The sequence below is a fragment of the Acipenser ruthenus genome, chromosome 1, assembly GCF_902713425.1.
Source record: "Acipenser ruthenus chromosome 1, fAciRut3.2 maternal haplotype, whole genome shotgun sequence".
Classification (NCBI taxonomy): Eukaryota; Metazoa; Chordata; class Actinopteri; order Acipenseriformes; family Acipenseridae; genus Acipenser; species Acipenser ruthenus.
Genome location: NC_081189.1, coordinates 80,129,269 through 80,153,514, shown reverse-complemented (window position 1 = coordinate 80,153,514; position 24,246 = coordinate 80,129,269). Strand labels below are relative to the sequence as shown.

Here is a 24,246-nt window from a genome sequence, read left to right as displayed (position 1 = left end):
TCCATCAACTGCGGTTTAAAAGTAAAAGTTCACCTCTTAGGTGAATATGAAACAGTCAGTACATGGGTCTTCCAAACTAAATCACCCAGGAATAATTTATGGTGTAGACTATTAATATATATATATAAAAAAAAAAAAAAAAGGCTGAGCAGCTGGGCAACCCGAGATCATTAAGTGAAAGGAAGCTCTTCTCATTAGGCAGCCTTTTGATTCTTTCTAGATTGTGTTGCCTGTGCTTTGATACGGTGCCCTTCTTGCAGTAAAGTTCAATTTGGAAGTTTAATGGGCTTGTTTCTCAGTAACCATGGGAGCACTATGCTTGTGTATGTAGCTTCTAAGTCCCAGCTGCTTAGCACAAGCTCCTGAGGAATCTCTGTTAAAGTCCAGTTGTCGTGCTGAGATGCCTCCAGACAACAAGTGTACACTAAAGTCATGCATGATATATAAACGGGGCCTGAGTTCATTTGTTTCCTCAACAGGAGGAATGCATACGACACCATGGCATGTTGAGACAGCTAAAATCATATTTAATCTTACTACTTTACACATTTTTATACATTTCTGCTAAACTACAGCTGTGTGCAGTTTGTAACTATCTTTATCACAGTACATGTTGATAGACTTTGTTTTTTTAAAAAAAATAATATAATAAATCTCAATCTAATCATATTGGGCCCTATTCACAAAACTGTTTAAGGAATGCTTTATTAACTGTTTTTAAAGCCCATTTTGAATAAAACAATGCTTATAATTGTTTATTCTGTTTTCAAAGAACTTTTTAACATAAGCAAATGTTTATAAGTTCTCTTGTTGAATAATCTACAGAGAAATTATTTCTCACGATTTTATTATACCCTCCACTGACTTATGCTGTCAAACTACCACTTTATGTTCTTGTCAGAGCTCAGGAGATCTGGGATTGGAGATCTTCATTGAAGCCTGAATAAAATGGAAGGACATTTTGTGGTTCTGTTGGGTGACATTCCAAACTGGACCAGAACCAATTCAATCAATTCCCAAACATAATTTTAGTGGGTTGTGTTGTTGAAAGACTTTTTAAAATAGGTTATGTCTGCATTGTGGACATTTAAAAACCCAATGGCATCCACTTTTTATGTTAATCCCTGTGTCCTAACTAAATACCAAACAAATAAGATGACTTCTCCCAGCTGGAGGTTCAGAACCTGTAGTTCCGGGGCAACTTGTGGTGAGTAAATCTCATGTACCCATTACCTTTGTCAATTCCCATTGTTAGCGAGGGAAGGAAAGTGTACTGAATGACAGTCACAATTAAAATACACAGAAACTTAAAGGCCACTTGTAAAAGGAGTAGCCCAGTGAGACTTTTTGTGCTATTCGGTAATGCATGTTCAATGCTTGAGGTCATTGGCTGAATGGGCACAGTGTTGTGTGATGTTAATATTTCAGCCTCCATTATCCGGCTTGTTGGCAATATCGTATCTATGTTTCTCATAATGTTTAAGGCACATCCTGCAACCATGTTTTTTTGTTTTAGTGTTGCTTGTGTTGACATTATCTTGGATACAATGGAAGCACCTGCTTTACCTGGATTATGATGTGCAAAGATCATAAGTAAATTTAAGCTAGATACACACTTTTGACATGACAACCAATAAAGACTATTTAAAACACCCGTATTGAAACTTGACATAAGAGAATCATAGAATACAGCTCTGAACCAAGTCTTTCAATCTTCCAAAATACAAAAAAGTAATGTAACCAAGATAGATAGATAGATAGATAGATAATATATCTCTCTCAACCATTTGGTCTGAAGCCAAGGTAACAAGAACATGTTTCTTGTATGCCAACATGAAATACATTTCAAGATGAACGTCCAGTGATAATAACATAATTTGTAGCAGTGGCAGGTTTATAAACACGTTACCTTCTGAGGCTCATAGCATTGACATTGTGTCCCCCATCACTAAACATATCTGTTATCCTTTGAGATACAGAATTCATATTTGCTGCAGGGTTAAATATTAACACCCTGACCAAAATGTTAACATGACCTCAAACATAACAGGACTACAGCATGTTGTACTGTACAATAGCCCTGTTGTGGCATATACTTATTTGGATAGTTTAACCACAACGATGATTTTGTCACAAACTAATATAAATTAAAATAAATAATAATAAATCAACAGAAAAAAACAGAAATCACACAACACTCAATTGTTCCTTTATTTCCTGATTACACTTGGAATAAGGGAATGTCTCACTTAAAAATGGAGAGAAAAACAAATGTACATAAAGTACCTGAAAGAAATATAACATGGTATAAACAACTGGAAAATAATGAAATTGCTAAAATGCTGCATCTTACCAGGGCAATCATTTTATTTTGAGGTCTTTCCCACCCCATCTATCTACAGTGCCTATCTATTCTATCTAATCTTTCGCAATGTCAGCTTCACCATAATTCAGTAATGTTCTTTGTGAAAAATAATAATAAATAGAATTTGGTCAGCATCACAGTAAAGTTAATCCTGACGATGCTAAAAATCAACCGGGATGCAGGAATCTAACTTTGTAATCTGAAAAAACACCTCCATTCTTCAAGGCTAATTTTAAAAAATGACCTGGTTCAGTCATAATAGCAACCAGCACACTGGGAATCTGAATAATGTAATTCCAATATTGTTTGTCCCCTCCCCATATTGTCCACAAAAATGTATTACCATGGTGAGGAGTTCAAATACATAACTAAAGCGTACCACACAATTAATTTAATAATTCTATCCCAGTCAACACGAAGGCACAGTTTCTGTACGGTGTTACAGTTTATACCCAATAACTACATCAATAGGGTAATCAAACAATATTATACATGTGCCACCATGCTTTCTATCACTATTCAAGTGTATCAGAAATAAATAACAGTGTGAACTTCTCAAATGTACATAGTGCCAATAGTGTGGATGTAAACACATTCAAGAAAGCTAAACATTTTTAAAAACATAGGCATTCTTGGGTCACACCTGTGACTACACATACCAATTGTTAAGGGCATAACACAATCTCTGTAAAAACACCATGTCATAAATCAGGTCGTCATTGGCATTTTGAACAGTCACTTTAAGAAACAGGAAAAGAAAAGGGGAGAAAACATTCTTGCAGATCAAAAAAAGGCTAGATCAGTTACAAATAAGCAACGTGTTTTATTTTCAGTGAAGGATTATCTTTTTTTTTCTTTCTTTCTTTAAAGTTTGATTTCATTTGAAATGTTTTAAGGATTCAAGATTTGAATCTGTTTATAACAGTGGATTAACATACAATATTAAAATAAATATGACAAAATCCACTGTTACTCATCGAAACTTAAAATTCGGACTTTCACTTAGAAAACTTAGTTTACTGTGTTTTCTTTTTGACAAAGATGATCCTACAGTAGACAACTTTTAAAAAAAGGAAGCTGCACTGAGTTGAGATTCTAACCAACACAGCACCATAATATTTATTTAAAAAAAAAAAAAAAAAACAGGTTTACAAAACCCTTGTTTTTCCACAGACCTACCAACAAATAATACAAAATGAAAATATATATAAAATCTGACCACATGATGCACAGCAAAAGGGGAATGTCAGGTATTACTCATAAAGTTAAACTACTTAGGAGTTAGAAAGCCTTTTTTATTTTTATTTTTTACATACAGCACTGTTGTGTAGTTTAAGACTGGTCATCTCTTTTTGTGAGGTCTCAAACTATAGGAAACAGAATAAATGTTTCCCATATCAATGTGTTGTATATTTCTTTTACTTTACAAAAGTTTTAAATAGCTGTAAATATGTAAACACTGCATGTACATCGTTTGAATAGTGTACATCTTAATTCACTAGTTACTAAAGCGGCTTGCCAGCCCTATGCCACTCTTCCGGCGTTTTCTCTTTGTATCACTACCAGTCTGACCCTTCACTAAACACTTTCTTACACATGTTGGAGTTTTCCTGATGGAGAGGGAATTCTGAACCAGGCACAATTTCTCTCCTGCCTTTACGGGAGATGTAGTGTTTTCCAGAAGCCAGGCTTTCATACTTGGTCAGGAATTGTCTGAAAATTGACAGACATTTGAATTAAACATATGAACTATCCATATGAACTCATATGAATTATTATTTTTTTTTTAAACTGCTAAGCTTATAAAACACACAACTCAAATGGTTAACTTCAGGACTCAAGTGTATGCCTATGTTTTTGGTTAATAATAATGTAACATTAATTTTATTTTTCTTTCACAGAAAAATGGGGCAAATTGCATTTTATTGTAAAGGTGTTGATAAATCTAGTCCGTTGCGTTTTATAGTTCAACTCTACATGAATTAATGTGAAGCAAAAGTGACTTGGTTTAGTCTATTATTTTTCAGTATTTTGAAAACTAAAACAGGAGACTTTAATAATATCAAGACATATAGGAGACCAGTAATAATTTACCTGAATGGAAACTGAGCTTTTTCCATCTGCATGCACACCAAAAACGGGTACTGTGAAAATTTCACTGTTGTGATGAAGTCCAGTGCAGCTTCAGTCTCAAAGCTGACTTCCACTCCAGCTCTAACAAAGTCCATATCCACTGTAACATTGCCAGTTACAACCATGGCTCCCCTACGAAACAGGAAAGACATTTTAACTGTTTCATAGGGCCAATAATGTCAAGTTCCTTCACCTGATATAGACTGCAATATCTTTCTGTAGCATGTGCACCAATATTTTTTTTTAATGCAGTGTATTTTAAAGGTAATTATCGTATGAATGTATCATCACATTTGGATAAGTGGATGTTTCGATAAAATGAAAAATGCAAACGTGTGCAAGAATCCACTGTACCCCCATCACCAGGCAAATGCACAGCAACCTTTAATCTCTAGTACTGGCAAGTGAGCCACCACCACAAAAAAATAAGGATGCATTTAAAAAGTACCAGTAACTTTCCTACATTTTTCACAAATGGTCCTATCTTGTCTACTGTATCTTTATATATTTAAGTAAAAATCTATAATTTTAGTACATTGAATAAAAATGTTATGAAAGAGAAAACTAGACCAAGTGGGCAGCTTACTTGTTATTGACACTGGTCTTGGACTCTCTGTACCAGAGGCTGAACTCCATGCCACCTGAAATGTCAATGGCCAGCCCTCCCTGGAACTCTGCACTGGCCCTCAGCCCGGACTGTAACTGGATCACCTGGTAGGGTGGGAAGGGGGAGTTTAAATAAGATTCAGCTCTGTTTACCAGCCACAGCAATACCAGACAGGGGTGAGACCAGCAGGGATCAAATTCAAATGAAAGGGAACGTCCGCCAAATTAGAGGAAGACAGATTTCTATACAGTAACCAACACATGTAGAATGAATGGAAAGCCTGCATTAAAGTCTACATATTATTATTATTATTATTATTATTATTATTATTATTAACTGTCATCTGCAAACCTGAAATCACAAAGATTATTCAAAGTTAGAACACTATATAGGTCAGAAGCATTCCCACCTGCTGTAAGGGATATGAAGGAATTATATCACACGTATATCACATGTACAAGTGACTGCATATGTGATATGTACTATGTTGCAATTAAAGAAAATTAATCCAAAAAGAAAAGGAACTGTCGTGTTGGCCTGGTTATTGGGAACACAAAAGTCAGGATGAAGTGGGGAATAGCAAAGGATACACAGGATATGACCGTGAATAGACACGAAGTCAACCTAGGGAGGATTCTATCCAGCAGTGAACTCCTAAAGTATGACCATTTCAAGCACAGTAAAATAAAGTAATGTTATAGAGTGCCTACCTGTGAGTGGTCCACCAACAGAATGAGACCCTTGACCACATTAATGGGCTCCCCCGTTGCTGTGAACATCTTGGACATGAGGTCGCTGTAACCCTTGAAGAAGGTGACTGGCCTGAGCTGCACATCAAAGAGCACAGCAGACATCCCTGAGAAGGACTCCAGGTCCTCCTCCCCCTCATCAGCAGTGGCTGCGATCAGCGATTCCAGACCCTGAGCTTCAATCACAACCTGAAGTATACAAGTAACAGTGTTCAGGGAACAGCGCTGCCATAACTTCCAATTACACGTTTACACAACACACACGTGTAACTGTTTTACAGGCTGCATTATTGACGCTCCTGTAACTGTTGTCTACTACTACCACTCAATCCAGTCAGCCGGTCACCTTGCTTGAGCTCCTTGATCGACCAGCCAAAGGTGGTCCTTGGCCAGTTGATGAAGGAGTAACACTGGGGCTTGGTTAGGGTGGAATGGCTTCCTAGTTGTCATCAATAATGGATTGAAACCCCCTTGATAGGGGGAAATTAACTTTTTTTTAACCCACTTAAGGACCATATTTACTGGCTAATCACGTACAGTAGCGACAACAAACATGGAATTTTCATAGTCGGATATCGGTTCAAGATTCAGACAAGTATTCGAATATTCATTCATTTGCCGAAAGTAAATCAAAGCCATTGTATAAACAGTGTATTAAAGCAGAAAATTATGCAAACAAGAATAGGTTGTGAAGGCGTTCTTTACCCTTGCGAACTAAAACCAAAGAATGCCAAAAAGTAAAAAAAAGTATATATTTCAGACAAAAACATTACATAAAGTAGACACCACATTTTTTTGTAAATAAACAAGTGACACATTGCCAAAGACACATTTTCATGAAGTAATAGCATTACTTTTTTTTTTTAGCTATATGAACAACTAAGTGAAAACTGTCAAATTCAACTTGAATAAAGACTAAACAAAATATATATATATATATTATATATATATATATATATATATATATATATATATATATATATATATATATATATATATATATGTGATAAATGGGGAAAAGGGGGTGTTGTACAATGAAAGAGACATTTTGTTTCTTTACATTTCACATAACAGAAACTAGGATTACAACATAAAACAAAAAACATAACACTGATCACTATCCATAACTCCCCCTTGCAAACTGGGCCAATGTTGCAAAACCTGAGGCATTTTGGATTGACATCCCTGATCTGTATTGAGAAATGAACCAAAATTGAAATCGCTTCCCAAATCTGAAGCAGCACCTACAATTTTGGTAGCTCACCCATTTAAAAAAAAAACAAAACTGTCACGCGAATTCTGTCAAGGTGGTAAATCGGTGTGATTTGACACGTGTTTCTAATTTCTATCGATTACATAATTTCTGGAGGACACAGATGATTTTGTGCCTTGGAATACATGTCAAGCAATGTTCATTTGAATATTCAGATCTGTTTCCCAGCACTAAGCAACATAGCTAGCCAACTTCATATAGTTTTTAAGACTACCCTGTTGGCTGGATCAATTAACAGAGACGTATGTGTAAGAAGAACTAATTTCCCCAAAAATAACATCACCCTGTTTGTTTATTACCTGGCTTGCATGAAGCTGGGTGTCCTTGCTGAAAGTCATGATGTCCATGTTACTTCTCCTCAGGATACCAGAGCCTGAATAAAGGATGTCCAAACTGTAGGTGGCAGTCGTGTCCGGATCACCTGCAACACACAACCAACATAAACAATCCTGCATGGGGACTGCAGAAACAGAATGTAGAATGCCTCTTGGTTTATTGATGGTAATAACCAGGGAGAGGTCACATACGTGTAATGTAGCCAGAGAAAGCAGACGATGATCCCACTTTGGAGAAACGGTCATAGTTGTAAGCAATCATGTTCCTCATCACTTGCCGAACCACTTTACTGAAACAAAGAACAAAAACATTTTAGTGCCGATTCACAGTTGTTCGAAAAGGTGTATTACTTGTGTCAATATTCGCAAAATAAAATATTCTGTTGCAACACTTTTTCCAGTTTTAAAGAAGCTTTACATCTCTCTTCTCTGCACAATGCACCAAGTACCAGTGTCAGTATTTACGTCAAAAACGTGTCTTTACATTGTAACAGAATGTTGGGTAAAATAGTCGATGGAAAATATGTTGGTTTGCGGTTACTGCACAGCCCGTATCCTCAGTGAAAGGAAAATGTAGTTGTGATGCTACATAACGAGACTACATTTCCAAGAACGCTGCTAGGTAGCATGGCCAGGCATGAACAGAGACTCAGAAAACACGACTGTGAAAAGGTATGGTAATACTTCAAGAGTATGTGTTTGGTTACCGGTAAACGGTGTAACTTTCCGGTGTTTAAGAACTGGTTAGCACTCCAAATTGGAGTTAGGTTTTTGCTTGTTTACAATAACGATACAGGTACCAACCTGTTTAACTACAAACCACTTGTGAGCAAATTATTTCCTCCAGTAGAGAATGGGGTTACGACCAAGATCACAGAAACACGTAATTTTGTCATACCAAATGAACTTTACATTTGGACATCACTTATCAAATCAGCTTTACACCCTGATATATGCATCTGTTTCACCTGGTTAACAGTGTAAGTGAGACCTTTAAGATCAGATTAACTGACTGGCCTTATTCCCCTAGAGCAGTGGTGCACAGTGTGGGGCATGCCCCCCTGGGGGGCACGGAGAGTCAGTAAGGGGGGCGCAGTTATGACTAAAGAGGCAGTTCTGTAAAAATTAAAACTTTTTTTTTTTTTTTTAGGATAGAACATTTTAAATAAATACATAAATGACAGCCAATTACTCCAAGTTATTCCCTTTCAAATGAGCCGTTGACGGTCACTCTAGGGCTTGTAGAACCGGATAAATGATGTTTGAAGTGGGGAGTGTCAGTGAGAGTGCAGTGAACAGAGTCGAAATGGCAGCTTACATGTATGGGGCTCCAAGTGTAAAAATAAAGCACTAATATTTTAACAGTGTTTTTCCCAGATTTAATGTAAATCATGTCTTTTTTTCCCTCGATTTAACCAAAAAAAAGTTCTGATTTAGCTTAATACATAAATGTTAACAAACACATTCTTAAAAGTTTCGAAATGTGTACATTTTTTTGGCATTGCAGTATGCAGAGGAGGCGGGGAAGCGGAGACATTGTCTCTCGGAGAGTAAGGGCAGCTCTGCAGCATACAATGCCAAATCAAACGCTTCAATGCTCTCATTTAGCTTCAGATTTAGCTGGCAAAATAAATATCTATTTTGTGAAAACCCCAATTTTTTTTTTTTGATATTTAATTGCTGAACAATAATGTTTTTCAGATTTATCTGTTAGGTAAATGCTGAATTGCCAAGTGTAAAAAAAAAAAAAAAAAAAAAGATTCAAGTTACATGTATTTTTTCACAGATTTATTTGTTAGAAATGCTACCTAAACATTGACTTGCCAAGTGTAAAAAAAAAAAAAAATAATAATAATAATTAATTCACTGATTTATTTGTTAGAAACCCAGATTTAATGTGTCAGCTAAATGTTGACTCGCCAAGGTTAAAAAAAAAAAAAAAAAAATGTATTGACTGGTTTTAAATGTTGAGTTTACGATACGCGTTTTCAACATTTATAAATTATATCTGAAAGTACAATTTTGAAAACTTGTAAGAATGTGTTTGTTAACATTTATGTATTTAGCTAAATTTGGACTTTTTGTGGTTAAATCTAGAAAAACATATGCGATTTACATTAAATCTGGAAAACAAACACCTGCTAAAATAAAGTGTCGGTGGGGGGGGGGCACATGCATATAAAAAGTTTGCGCACCACTGCCCTACAGCACACAGATTGTTTACTGTAAAAACAGCTGTTACACCAGTATCTTGCCAGCAATTAAGCACGGCAACCAAACTACTGAGCAAAGACTTTGAGCACTATTTCCTTGTCTCTCTAGAGGTGCTCTCTATGTGGCGGTACCTTACCTTGCTGGCATTTCAAAATGCAAGATATCCTGGACCTTGGAGAGCATGTACTTGTTCATTTCGTGAGGCAGGGATCCAATGGAGAGCATCAGGTTTTTCACCTCCATGTATGTGGGGTTGCTGCTGAAAATGAGATCCGCTGCAGCTGTCCTGACAGTCTTCTCATGGACTCTGTGGTTCTGGTGATAGATTCGGTTCAGGGTCTTCTTGACCTGGAAAGTGAAATAAGCCACACTGTGAACAGCAGGTTATGTTCAACATGATCAGTGGATTTATTGTATAGTTGTCTGTCATATTCTTTTCACACAAACACAAAAGCAATTTGTAAGTTTTAATCAGGATTTGTTAATTTGGTTGGGAGAAGAAAAATTAGATGACAGGAAGGCAATGGAGAGTCCAAATGACCCAAATGACAGCGTGTAAACAGATGGCGTTGTGGAAATGGGGAAACAAAAAGATTATTGGAAAAAGCTAATCATATAGTTAGTTTCGTGCCATTTGCTCCTCAGTGTCAGATGAAACAGCAAAAGGTATCGTACCTCTTTTGTTATCAAGGAAACATCATACTTCTGGAGGGCTGCGATGGAAATACTGCTGATGGTCCCGCTTCCTGACTCGGAATACTTTGTCAACAGAGGGACAGCCTCAGGTAAGAGTGCATTCTTCAGAGACAGCAGGTACATCTGGATCTCCGACTCCACCTCAGTGCTGTCTGGGCCCTCTAAAATCAACTTCTTTGTCTCCACAACAGCCTAAATAGGAAAGAAAAAAGTTTAAGTTTGTGTGTATTTGTTTTGTAATTTGGTCCTCATTATAATATTCTTAATTCAACAATTTATTCATATACTGTACTGGAACTCGATATTTAGACAAAAATTGTTCTGAAAAACAGTTCAAGCGGGAGACAATGAGCACTCTCTTAGTTGATAAATTACCCTGGACATATAAAAAAAAATGATCAGCGGTCAAAAGTATTGAGAATGTGGTAGACGTGTTCCATAATGCTTTCATAGCCTGTCAGGTGTGAGACTGACATCCAGATAAGCATGAATTAGATCTGCAAGTCATTTTACAAGTTATAAAATGCATTGATCAGAACGCTAATGTTATAAACAGCTCATAATACCTTAATTGTAGCATTTAATTTAAGAAGTTTCAGTAGTGCTTTTGTAGGCCAATTTAAACGTATGGTTCTTAAAACAAGTTTAATTTCTGATGAGAATTCTTTAAAAAAAAAAGAACACTTGCAAGCAAATTATCAGAATATAATCTTCTCACAATCGTCTGAATTTTCCCCCTGACCACAAGTATCCAATTGAACAAACTTACTGGAAGCTCACAGCCTCCCTTCTGACAAAGCTTCCTAACAAGGGCTCCCATGATAATTACAACAGACTCCTTGATGTCATTGCTGCTAATTTTCCCATTCCGTATGCCCTGTTGTTGAAAAGAAGAACAGTACAGCATGTTAGAAAGAACACACAGTATTAAATGGCCAACACCCATATGTCCACAGGAGGCTAAATGAGAATTCCCTCCTAACTTGTATTTGTTCATATTTGTGGCTTCAGGGTTTAGTAAAACTTATAATACTGGGGTGACATCATTATTGAAACAATATAGCATACAACAGATAACATGGCAAGATGAATTCAACATAGTGTAACTGGTCTGATTTTGGAGGAGGCAGTGTGTTACAGTGGTTGGATCACAGCACAGAAAGTTCTCCTTTGGAAATTCCTGCAATGACCTGCAGTGGTTTATCCTGGTCACGCTGCAATTACCATGCCAACCTTCTTCTAGAAAGAAAACCATTTAATGCGTGTTTTCATTCCCAACTCTTACTAACTGACTGCAGGGCTGGGTTCAATCCGAGTTTAGTCTTAGACTCACTCTGTGAACTTGGGACAAGTTTACTAGAGTTCCATCCAATGCAGGGCAAAAACCAGACCCTCCAATAACAAAGCTCACCATCAATGCTTTTAGCATTTCCTCATTGGGGTGAGAAGCAAAGCCACAGGCATAGAGGAACCTCTCCTGTAACACAAGACCCTCCTCATCGGAGAAATCAAGGAACTCCAGGATAGCTTCTAGCGAGGCCAAGGTTTGAGTTGAGGTAACTGCGTCCACTAATGGAGGGCTGCAAGAGGTAGGAGATCACATGTAAACTTACATTTGAGATCAGTGTTCAGTAGTAATGATAATACTGCTGCTGTACTTACAGGACAGAGCTGCTTGCACTTCTGAGCACCTGCAGGATCTCCTCCTTCTGTGCTTTCCTCATAGTCCGGATCAGGGAGAGGAATTTTCTGGCGGCTGTGGAATTGGAGAGGCTCTTGGGTTCAAATTCTTTACTGACTGACTGCCAGTGCTCCCAGAGCTGTGAGAGAGAGAGAGAGAGAGAGAGAGAGAGGGAGAGAGGGAGAGAGGGAGAGAGAGAGAGAGAGAGAGAGAGAGAGAGAGAGAGAGAGAGAGAGAGAGAGAGAGAGAGAGAGAGAGAGAGAGAGAGAGCGCATGGCCATCAGTTCTATTTATACACAAAGCAAGACTGTTCAGGTTTCTAATGCCAACAATAGAACCATAACAGAGGCCTGAGGTACTGTAGTCAAGCTAAGTTTTTCATAAAAGTTTTGTGTAACTGTATAGAGTAATACAGAGGGTGAAGCTTCAATCTAAGCAAGTTGATGACAGGAGAATGCCAACAGGTTAAGTGATGACAACCTCACCACTACATATGAGCCATTGCAGTTTAAGTGGACCAACAGGGATTACTCAACCTTAATTAACTATTTATTTGTTGGAAAAGTGGGATATTTCCCATCTTTAAACACCTGGGACTATGTGGAGCATGTCTTACACAGCTCCTATTTTGTATGCACACGACACCTGTCTTGGCACCATTTTCTCATTCATATGTGGTTTATGTATCATCAACCACAAATACAGGAAATAGCTCCCCATAAATTGGTCCATTTCAGCAGGAATTATCTATTTGAGAGACTAATAGAGTCCCAGGCTACAAACACCTTCAGATAATGTGTAAATTCTGTTAATCTTGAAAAAAAAAATACATCCTGGGAAATCTTTAGCATATTAGCTCTTTCAACACTCTAGACCTGTATGGATGTTTAGGAAAATTAGATTTTTTAAAAATCTGGGTGGTCCTTAGTGTGTCATTAGGGAAGACACCAGCTGTATCGTTAGTGTTGTACTTACAGTGGGGCAGCCTTTGCATTCTGATTTGACTGTTTCAGCTGCCAGGGGAATGGACACATACTTTGGGTCCAAAGTCTTGATAATGCTCTTCACTTCTTTTCCAGCTGTTTCTTTGGGTCCAGCTTCAATCTTTACCAGCTGCAACATTTGTCTGCATGATAAAAAAAAATATATATTATATATATATATATATATATTATTTTTTATTTTTCAAAGCAATGCAACACAAGTGAGGAAAAACTGTTTATTCTTGATAAAAAACACAAACCCCCTTTTCAAATATGCCTGGTACCAACTGTGTCAAATACGGTTGAGGCCCCAAGCTTGTATATCAACCTGCTGTGCCACAGAGTCTGTATTTTAAACTTTATTCTTTACTAATTAGTTTTGTGTTTATATAGCCTATATTTACAAGCAGCAAGCCTGTTCTACCAGGGTCCCACCCAATTATTAGTGACATTTCCTTACTTTGATACAATTTTGGCTGCGATAGCCTGTCGCACATTCAAAGACAGAAGGTGATTCTCCTCGGAGTGTGCCGATTTGATGAATCCATCCTCCAGTGTAAAAACAGTGGCTGATGTGGACTTGCTGCTAACTCCCAATACCTAGAAAGTGGGAGAAGGGATAAAAGAAAAGCCGTCAGTGGAACGATAGCAAATAAAAACAACAACTGCAGTGCAAAGACAACAGGAGGGCTTTTCACTGAAGCTGGTTGATAATTAATGGTAACTGGTTGACACACCACAGGATATTTTACACTGCTAACTAAATTAACAACTTGTAAACTTACAGGTATTGTCTCACTGGGAATTTTACGTGACTGTAGAGGAACAGTCCACTGTAAGATTTTCCAGGAATAATGACTATATAGTTTCACTTTTATTAATCTCTCCATTCACAACTCACTTTTTCTACGTCAATGTACTAAAACGTTAATCTTTTCCATGGAACACTGACCTTGCTGTGACTTGTGAAGCCTGTGTCAGCAGTCTTGCAGCTGTCCAGTTCCTTGATTCGAGTCACCTGGTTTTGACGACTCTGGTAATTAACTTTGCACTTTCCAGACACATCCTCCTGTTTTCCATGGAGAAAGTGCAAGCTTATGAATACATGACTGCAAGACGATTCATTAAAATAGATATTTGGTGTGATGGGTTTCTGAATACTTAGCGTGGGATACTTGACTGCAAGCCAAACTCATGCACTCACTGTAATTTACTTGGGTCATATCTAACAATTTTACATAACATTTATTGACCACTACAATTTGGTATTGCATACTAATGAAAGAATATTTTTGGAAATATACACTAAAACACCATTTAGAACAAATGTAAGCAAGAACAAATTAAATATGTTAAATGTTAAAGTGAAAGTTGTCGTTACTGACCTCTTCCCCCCTGCCAGAGCTGAGCTGCAACTGAAAGAGGCTGACCAAACCCCTCTTGATGTTCCTAATAACTGCATGTTCCTTCTGATAGGAATACAAGCGTTTGACCTTCAAACAAGCAGAAACCACAGATTACATTTGCACTGTGGTAGGCTGTGACCCGTGCTATGGTACTGGTTTATACATCCTAAGTGCAGTGAGTGCAGAGAGAAAAGTATAGGGAAGCAAGAACAGAAAATTACAGTATTAGATCATTCAAAATTAAAAAGCAAATAAAAAAAGGTGTAAAAGCTTTGTGGGGTTAGAATACTGTATTCCTTCGAATTTTTCTTAAAAAAAAATAAATAAATAAATAAATAAAAAAAAGGCCTGCATCTTAAATTCGAGTATAATGATGTGTGTATTAAAATCACCAACAAAAGATGTGACTGCCCGAGTACATAAACAGCAATGAGACTGGCTGCCAAGAAAAGACGAACAAAAAAGTGCCCGACCTCGAATCACCCATGAAATACAGGCAGCCATTTTCAAAGAAGCGTCATTAGCTTCCTGATGAATTCGAAGAGAAGCTTTTACAATTTCAGCGTTTCGTTATTAGGCTCAGTTCTAACAAACAGTACCAGCTTGGAGAGATCAGAAATGCTGTTCAGACCACCGTTTTTTTTTTAATGCCAAGCAATACCACAGTTCACAAAAAGGGAGAAAAACATGTGTGAGTAATCACAGCTGGAAATGAGAAGAGCGCATAACTGTAATGCTCTGTGTGAAAGCAGACGGCTGCAAACCGCCTCCTCCATATGTACAAACGTACCTTGTTTCCTTATATGCGTAATTGAGACTATCTTTGTAAATGCAGCTTCAATGGATGTTTTATTTTTTCCTCTAATTGAGGATGGGAAATTTAGGCTGCATCTTAAATTAGAGGACGTCTTAAATTTGAAAGAATACGGTACCTATAATCATGCATCAGTAGATTACGATATATGTAAGTTCAACTTTTGAATAATGCAGTACTTAGAACGTATGTGTTGCCTCTTGACTGTTTACAAATTATGATTGGGGTCTACTTAAATCGCGGTAAATTTACGTATTTTTCGCGGGTAGGTTATGGAATAAAATTAGGATTTCGCAGACATTACGCTGACTTGTTTAAACATTAAATAAACCTAAGTAGACAATATTTCAGAGCACTATAAAAGCCTAAAAATAGTGGTACTTACTTCCTTACTAAAACAGAGTGCTGTCATTTGTTAAAGGCAAGCATGCAACACCTCCCAGCAGTTGCTGCCGACATCCTCTGTCTGTGTGGACTTGCCCATACATTGAGACTGCATGTTCTGCATTCACTGAATTGGTTGGAAGCAGGGGTGTAGTGCTGGGGGTCGCGGGGGAGCGCCGCCCCCCCCACCCCACCCCCCACTTCTCTTGGGCAGGGAGAGCACCGCTTCCATACTTCACGTGTAGAATATTGAACTGTTTTACTCCTATTAATATATGGAGATATACATGTGTATAACCCATACAAACAAGCAAAGAATACAATAACCGTAAGAAACCCTTGAAAAGTTTGACTAGAGCGTGCCTCCAGTCTGGAACAACAGGTGTGAATAATGAGTAAGAGAGGTGAAGGGAACCTGTATCAACGCTGTGCTGAGGTGTCAGCATTTTTACAATTAGATGTAATAATTGGAACAGTTCTTATTTTAGACCCATATATAAGAAATAATGCAGATAAAATAAGCTAAACATTTATTTAAAAGATAAAACTCAATCGTAACAAGCAAATAAAGGGTGTGTGTGGCCTTACACATCTTTTTTTGCAAACGGATGCACTTATATTTCAAAACCTCAGTCTCATTCGCACTTAAGCAGCTGCAGTAAGACAGTGAGACGAGCTGATTCTGGAGCAAACTATTCAATATATGAGAAGGGGGAATGTTACGCATAGGATTATTAATAATAATAATAATAATAATAATAATAATAATAATAATAATAATAATGACGCCGTTTTAGTCATGTGTGTATTTGTGAAACTGGTTGTGAAAATATGTACAGTATTTGTGTATGTATTTATCTTTAATATAAATAGCTGTAAGTCTAGTTGCTTTACAATAATACCTCAATACCTGATTGTCTGAATGTGTAATCAATTGGTACACTTGTTAGCCCTTTCAAATACCCTAACTACTAGTGATAAAAAGTGTAAGGCAAAGCTTTGCCAAGTTATACAGATGTGGACATCGATTAGAAACAGTCCCAAAACGCGGTAAAACAAGGGCATCTGTTATACTTTAATAAAGGCAATATATGCAGCACATTCGTTGTCATGTTATTTGTCCCATCCAATAATTTATTTTATTAGTACCGAGTCAATACAGTTTCTTTGGGAAATATCTTGACACGATCATCAGCTGAAATATACTTTGCTTTTTTTGCTTTGTCGTCCATTTCTGGTATTTTACCTCCAATGCTGAAAACTAGATTTTAGCAACCTAAATCAAAACAATGCAGCACCAACTTTGTCCCACCCCCTCCTGCACAGTACAGGTCACAGAAAAGCCAGTACAGACGCACTGATAGGCTGATTAAAACATTGTTGTCATTTGAACAGTAAACAAGAATGTTAACCGCTTTGGAGTATTTATTTATAAATTTTAGAAATGTTATTTGTCTAAGTACAATGCACACAGGACGGCGAAGGAATAAAAAAAAAAACTATCTACAGAAGGAAAACATGTAGTTTGCGTCGCTTGCGTTGTGCAGTTGTTAATTTAAATGTGGTTTCTTTTTTTTCCTCTCCTTACTTGTCCGTTATGCATTAGCCCCTAAAGAGGTGAATTTTGCAGTGACCCCTCAATTTCCCAATTTCCACAAAATCGCGATTTAGGTAGACCCCTAATTATGATACAGTTGGCGCTGCTTATCGAGACGCCTCAGGAGATGTAAAAATATCTTGAAGGCTGTCCCAAGTAAATAATATAGGCATACTTTTTTTTTTGTTTCTAAATGAAAAGAAAAATAATGAAATTACATCACATTATGATGAAATGTTAAATACATAAATTAAAATACAAGTCAATTATTTTTTTTTTTTTATTGCTAAACAAAATGAAAATAGTTGTTTTTTTATTTCTACATGAGGCACCTGCGATGTTGACACGACAACTTTCTTTCCAACAGCAGCCTGAGAAACAAGTCACAGCGGTAATCGCGTACTCACTGAACTGTGCTACACGAACCTGTCTTGCTCTAAAAAGTGATCTCGGTTCATCATTTGAAAATACTCTATCCAAATTAAGCCACATAATTGGGAAGAACCATCTTCCAGAGTTGTATCCCATTTAAGCATACGTCCCGATTATCAGTATCCCGATTAGGCGCCGCCGACAGTATGTTCATGGGATGACCATAAGAAGTTAATTCATACATATGAAGGAGCTGTCCGTGATTTAACCAAAAAAAAAAAAAAAAAAAAATAGATTGGCTACAATCATTGGGACACTGGGAACATGCAGGCATACAGTATTTAAAGATGCTCCTTTACAGTTGTACTTTGCACTGGAAGGGAAAGTTAACACACCATAACTCCCCCGCAAATGAGGATCACTCCAAGAAATCCTGGCACATATTACTGCTCAATATCCTAAACTTTGAACTTCAGGGTCCAGCAACCCAGGTTTTTCTTTTCACCTTGTGCATTGCTGTGGACTTTATTCAGTGACACAGTGTCGTTCTCATACGCCAAGTGTGTAACCTGCACTTTTATCAGCCAGGGGGCATTGCATCACTGCGCTTCCGATAAAAAGTGATCAAAAAGCAAAGACCAGGACACATCAACAATCATAAACCATTATTGGGCCACGTGGACTTAATGAATGCATCCTTTACTTCGTGTTAAAGCTAGTGCAACAAAGTAGAATAGTTTTTCTTAATAAAAATAGCAAAAATAGAAAGAGAATCTTAAACAAATAAAAAGATATTTCAATTCAATTTATTTTAAACCCAAAGCTAAGACTAATGCTTTGTTTCCAGGGATTCCGAAAGACAAAAACAAATAATACAAACTAAAATAACAAGACTAAAATAGTAGTAGTGTAAGTAAATAATAAGAATAATAAACAAAAGAATAAGACCATTAAAAAAAGATGATAAACAAGTCAGTTTTACTGCTAAAAGAAGCCTCATGGTGGAACTGCATTTTAAAATTCAAGTCCCTTATAAACTATTTATTTTCTAAATTAAAAAAAAATATATATATACCTTTTTTAATTTCTTAGTTTCCAAATTAGCTTTTCAACGATCTTTCGTATGCCTATACTGTGAATAAATAAAATGAAATACACTTTTGAAAGACACCAAACCTTGTATTGAAATAATAATAATAATATGAAAACCACTAAAAACCAAAAAACTAAATGTGTTCAGCAATAAATTTAAACACATTTTCCAACAAAAGCGTCACAGCAGTCTGTTGACAGTGTGTCTGTTGTACGTACTCGACATATTTTTGTTTTTCTGAAGGGCCTCTGCGATACGATCAACCAATTGAATATCTGCAATTTCTCTGCGGTAGCCCATGGGTGGGACATAAACTGTGTCTGTTTCATTTGCAGGTACTGACAGTAAGTTTAACCAACAAGATAGTCGAATATCTGCCAAGTTTTACGTAACTGTCCAATCATAAGGAAGCAGAGGCCGTTTACAGTATTCTGCATGAAAAGTGAAGGCGAGTGAGTAGCCAATGGGAAAGTGAAAGATCTGACAGCTGTCCAATCATTCATGAGCACTCATGAGCACTGAATTTTGCCGACTGTTATTGAGAAAAATAAATAAATAAAATAATACATTTCAATTTAGAATTTAATTCTCTCTATATAGTTTTTAATTTCACCAGACATGGGAAGCACCGTAGTAGACTTAGTTACAAATCCACTTTCTCTGGATAATTGTACTGGAGATGAGTGATCTTTAAAACAGTAGTGTTGACAAATCTGCCAAATTTAAACAAAGCGAGACGCTATCTATTCTCTTTTATTTTAGTTTATTCATGGTTATATGTGTAAATATGCTATTTAAAAATGGCGCACTTTATATAAATTATTTAAAGAAGGGCGGCAGCACGCACAATTACTGCCTGAGACTTGGCCTTATCAGAGTAAGCCAAGAATAACTCCCACTAAATATATCTATATCTATCTATCTATCTATCTATCTATCTATAGAGAGAGAGAGAGAGAGAGAGAGAGAGAGAGAGAGAGATACACTCTCTGTGATTTGAATTTGTATGTTTTTAAATTTTATATATATATATATATATATATATATATATATATATATATATATATATATATATATATATATATATATATATATATATACACACACACACACACATAGTATATGTCACAGGAAGGCAGTGTAAGGTAAGAACCTATGCAATATATTTTGACAATATGCTGTTTAAGCACATGCACTAATGATCTGCAAATGCAATGTCCTTTTTGTCTAGTCTGCGAATCTCAACTACTTTTCCTAAGAGATATAAGACCATACAATGTGATACACTTGGCATTATTCCGGGGGAAGAAGTTTTTTTATATAGAAAAGCCAGCCTTAATGGAGTACTACTATATAGGGCTGCGGCTGGCCTGTTTTTATTATTGGATACTGGATACCTTGGGGCAATACGTTCTTCATATCGGAATTACACCTTTAAAGACACACTATATGTTTGGTGATGTCATTATAATACTTAATAGAAATACGTAATTTGCATTGTTCCAAACTTTTATGTATTTTTTCAAAGAGACATTTGCCTACACACTATAAAAATTACCAGTGGGGCAAGACACTCTTTACTGATAAAGCAGCCTTAATTAAAAATGGTATATTTCCTAAAGAGAAACGTAATGAAGTTATCTGTTTCCAGCTTTGTAATGTTAACAGTTCACCTTCCTTTTACAAAAGTAATTGGATTTTGTTGTAAAGACCTAGATAAATCATGTCCTTCTTAACAACGGTTTCCTTTTGATCCTTTTGTCATTTTTATGACTCTTATCAAAACTACATCAAAGTGGAATTGTGCCTTCTCAGCACCAATCATGTGACATTCCTTTATGCTCTCCTTAAATGCCTCTGTAAAGTGATAACAAATACATTAACAACTGCCATGTTAACTTTTTTATTTTTGCTGTTTTGTTGGTGCACGCTTGATAAGAGTACTCCAATAACCTGAGATAAACAGTGGCTGTTTAATCAGTAGAGTAAATGCACACAACCTGCTAGATCACTAGAACAATACTGGTTCATTTAGAAATATCAGTATACAAGAGCTAATCCTTTACTGATGCAAGGTCCAAGACAATAACAATTGTATTTTAATAGGTGATAAGGAGATTAGACAGTAGACTGCAGTCTTCTATAAACTCACATAGACCCAACCATATCAACATAACAATACACCTGCCCTAAAAAGTTATCACTAATAAAGTTAATTAAAAAAAAAAAATGTGTCAGTTACAAATACCAAAATAAGTATAGTTGTGCCATGAACAAGTAAAATAAATAAATAAATAAATACATAAATAAACAAACAAACAAATGAAAGGCTCAACCAAATGTTTCTGAAGCACAGCTATTAGGAATAAAATAATACTTTTACAGATGGATACATTTTCCAGATTTCCATACCTTTCCAAAGTTCAAGTGAAGGATTAGTGGTTTTTCTAGAGCTGCCAGATTGTCTTTTCCCAGGATGCTTTTTGCAGACGACCCCAGGAAGATGTTTCTCTTGTCGTCACGTTTGTTCACATTTTCAATCTTGACGTCACTCATCTAGAGGGAAGACCAGTGAACACAGCAACACAGGAACACAGGTTAACCATTCTCCTCTTTAAGAGAAAGCGCATGACAGGGTAAGATGTTTTCTGGGGAAAAGATCATGTTTTTTTTCATTTCTAATGGAATTAGTATAGGATACTAGTACAGAATTAGATATACTTTAACAAGTTTGTTAGTAACATACTGTACATCCCTTCCCTAATCAGTATCATGAAACTGATTTAAAGACAGACGTACAGGTATCTTCCTATGTCCCCAGATTATGATACAAAGTATATTCACAGTTGATCAGCCAATGCCCCACCAGGGTAAGCAGCAGCCGGGTTTTTGCACTACTGTTGTGTCAAATAGAGCAAAATACAACTGCATTTCAACAAGCCCTGTTTTCCCTACAGAACACATACCAATATTTTGATGAGCTGCTCATCTTTATTGCTTGGATTTCTCCAAACTAAGTTGACGTTGACGCTGGTTGAAATCCTATAACCTGTGCTTTCCTCGGCCGTCCCTTTGGCTCTGTCCAACAGCACCTCAGCAGCATAGCTGTACTTGTACAGTTTTTCATTGTTGAGTCTTGGTCCAGACGTTTGGTCTGAAACTTCAAAAGGAAGACATTTATTTAAAATGTAATTATTGAAGTTTCTCTTTTCACAACCAAACATTCTGAATGGGTTCTTATTGTAATTACACAGCTAACAAGCCCATAAACCATGTCTGCAATTACAAAAACCATCACTGTGTTATTCATATTCATATATAAAGTCATATACTTGCACGGTAGGGAGAAAACAAGGATGACATTAATGCAAAACAAATGGACATAAAAGCACATTTCGATTAACTGTCATGGGTATCCATTTTAAAACATCAGACAATAGTTCTGTTTTTACTTGTTAAATATATGCAAGGGCTATTGATAAGATATTGGGAAGAACATGAAAACTATACTAACAATTTCGATACTTACATTTGTAACAGATACACAGCTCAACCCTTATTCAAATCCTATTTTAAACATTTTGGTTTAAATGTTTAAAACCAGTGTACCTCTGCGCTTGCGTGGCCTTTCAAAGGGCATCAGTAACTCTTTTTAAAGGCAGTATACAGTAACTTGTTCGTAAAGGACTGCTTGCTACTCATTAGCCTTGCCTTTCTGTTGAAGTCATCTTCAACACTTCATTTTGGAATATCCAAATTATCTCAAAGATAATGTTTTTGATGCTAAAGTTGTTGTTGCTTCCAGGTACCTAATCACTTTATGCATTGTAGTTCAAACTTTTGTATAATGCTGGTTCCACTGAACTAAATAGCTTTCCTCAATTTGAAATGAGAGATAATGACAAAACACCCTTGGGCCTTATGTGTTGTAATGAGAAACTGAGTTTTCAAAACCACCTGTGAAATATTCAGATTTTGTAATGCTTGACCAGTTTAATGTGGGTGTCAATATAACCTATAAACTATGGCATCCTTTCCCCAATATTAGCCTATATTTACTGAGTGGACAACAGTGATCTGCTTACATCCTTTAAATTAGTTTCCTGTACGAGCAGCAAAGGCCTACATTTTAAATCTGTGACAGCTCACAAATAAAATCGACAGAAAACCTGAAAACTCAAGAAGCAGTAAAAAAAAAAAAAAAGCTGAATGGGAAAACAGCATGAATGGGATTATAAACTTGATGTTTCCATTGCAAAATATAATAAAGAACACAGACCATTAACATGCACTATTGACGTGTTACATTATATTTTAAAATGTGTAATTCCAACATTTCTAGAACTAACAAAACTTCAATATTGGCAAACCAAGGCAAGACTATAAACCATGTGACCTGAATGCTACTGTACAGCTGAGTTACACTCACTGGGTTTACTATCATTAGAAACGTAAGAAATACTCACCTTTAGCAGCAGCAGAAAATTGAATAAAAAATATGCAGATGAAAATCAGATTTAGCCTTAGCATATTTAGGGTTATTGGATTTCAAATTATTGCAACTATCTAGCAGCTCATTTAAAACAAACCCTGGAGTAACTGACGTTTTCAGAATTAAGCTAATACAAAGCAGACAGCCTCTCACAGATCGACAGCAATAAATAGTTTGTCTTTAGATGGAGTGGGGGTCAGATTCCAAACTCCACGCACACGTACTAGATCACACAATGAGCTCAGGTAAATGATTAAACTTGGGAGATGTGAGATTTTGAATACATGTATTTGCTGTATTAAGTAACCACCCCGCCCGATGCAAATAATAATAATAATAATAATAATAATAATAATAATAATAAATAAGTAAGTAAAAACACCCTCATCTCATCGCTTAGCCGTAGTTGAACCTGTTTCTTTTTTATTTTCTTTTTTAATACTGGTTGTACCGGTCTTGGCTGTTGTTTAAACAAAGTCCATACTTTTATGTCAATAAAAGCCAGTTCGTTATATTTCTATTAAGATGCTTTACAAATACATCTGAAAAGTTATGGATTAGCTCCCTCACAATACAGTACTGAAAATCTGTCTCAGTCTTGTTTGTATCCCCATTTTTCTACATTATTATGACTTTACTACATTCAACCAGCTTTTGAGCTGACCATTTACTAATACATAAGAATCGCAATTTTTATTTTTAAAATTGATAGTTCAGCATTGAGGAAATTGTTTTACAGTTTATTCCATGAACCTTTCACCTACTTCCTTAAGTACTGTTGTGTAAGCAGTCGGGTCAAAGTAGCTCTGGTGACGTCACGCGTTCACGCTGCAATGCAATACGTATCAAAAGTTGAAGTTATTTATTACTGGTTTTGTTTCTAATTGTTTTTATAAACATATCTAGTAAAAATATTCCGTTAATGCACAACTATTTTAGGTTTTAAATACACTTACTATAGTGTAACATAATAACTAAAAATGATATGAGGGTTTTGCAATATATAAATTATTATTATTATTATTATTATTATTATTACAAGAATAAACATG

General features: G+C 36.3%; 1 protein-coding gene across 2 annotated transcripts; it reads right to left on the bottom strand.

Annotated features, from left to right (window-relative positions):
• Positions 1–2,187: 2,187 nt before the first annotated feature.
• On the bottom strand, positions 2,188–24,184 carry LOC117421220 (microsomal triglyceride transfer protein-like). 2 transcript variants are annotated; one of them, XM_034035329.3, is made up of 18 exons: positions 23,169–24,184; positions 21,669–21,862; positions 21,115–21,258; positions 14,422–14,529; positions 13,989–14,105; positions 13,497–13,636; positions 13,029–13,179; positions 12,035–12,192; positions 11,784–11,952; positions 11,142–11,249; positions 10,352–10,564; positions 9,813–10,024; positions 7,655–7,752; positions 7,427–7,548; positions 5,816–6,043; positions 5,085–5,209; positions 4,460–4,630; positions 2,188–4,078 (listed from the first exon to the last, which is right to left on the bottom strand). In XM_034035329.3, exons 1-18 carry the CDS (start codon positions 23,230–23,232, stop codon positions 3,925–3,927), a joined length of 2,676 nt encoding a protein of 891 aa, XP_033891220.2. In that variant the 5' UTR covers positions 23,233–24,184; the 3' UTR covers positions 2,188–3,924. The 2 variants fall into 2 exon arrangements, with proteins under 2 accessions (XP_033891220.2, XP_058886527.1); XM_059030544.1 differs by having other exon boundaries at positions 23,959–23,992.
• Between the last annotated feature and the right edge of the window lie 62 nt (positions 24,185–24,246).

What these genes read in the sequence shown, in the direction of transcription:
- LOC117421220 (XM_034035329.3), bottom strand. Translation starts at nt 23,232, where the DNA reads ATGCTAAGGCTAAATCTGATTTTCATCTGCATATTTTTTATTCAATTT. An exon ending in AATGCAAAGGCTGCCCCACT is followed by an intron (nt 12,193 to 13,028) that starts GTAAGTACAACA and finishes TCTCTCTCACAG; the next exon opens with CTCTGGGAGCACTGGCAGTC. An exon ending in TTTCTCTGGCTACATTACAC is followed by an intron (nt 7,549 to 7,654) that starts GTATGTGACCTC and finishes TGTGTGTTGCAG; the next exon opens with GTGATCCGGACACGACTGCC.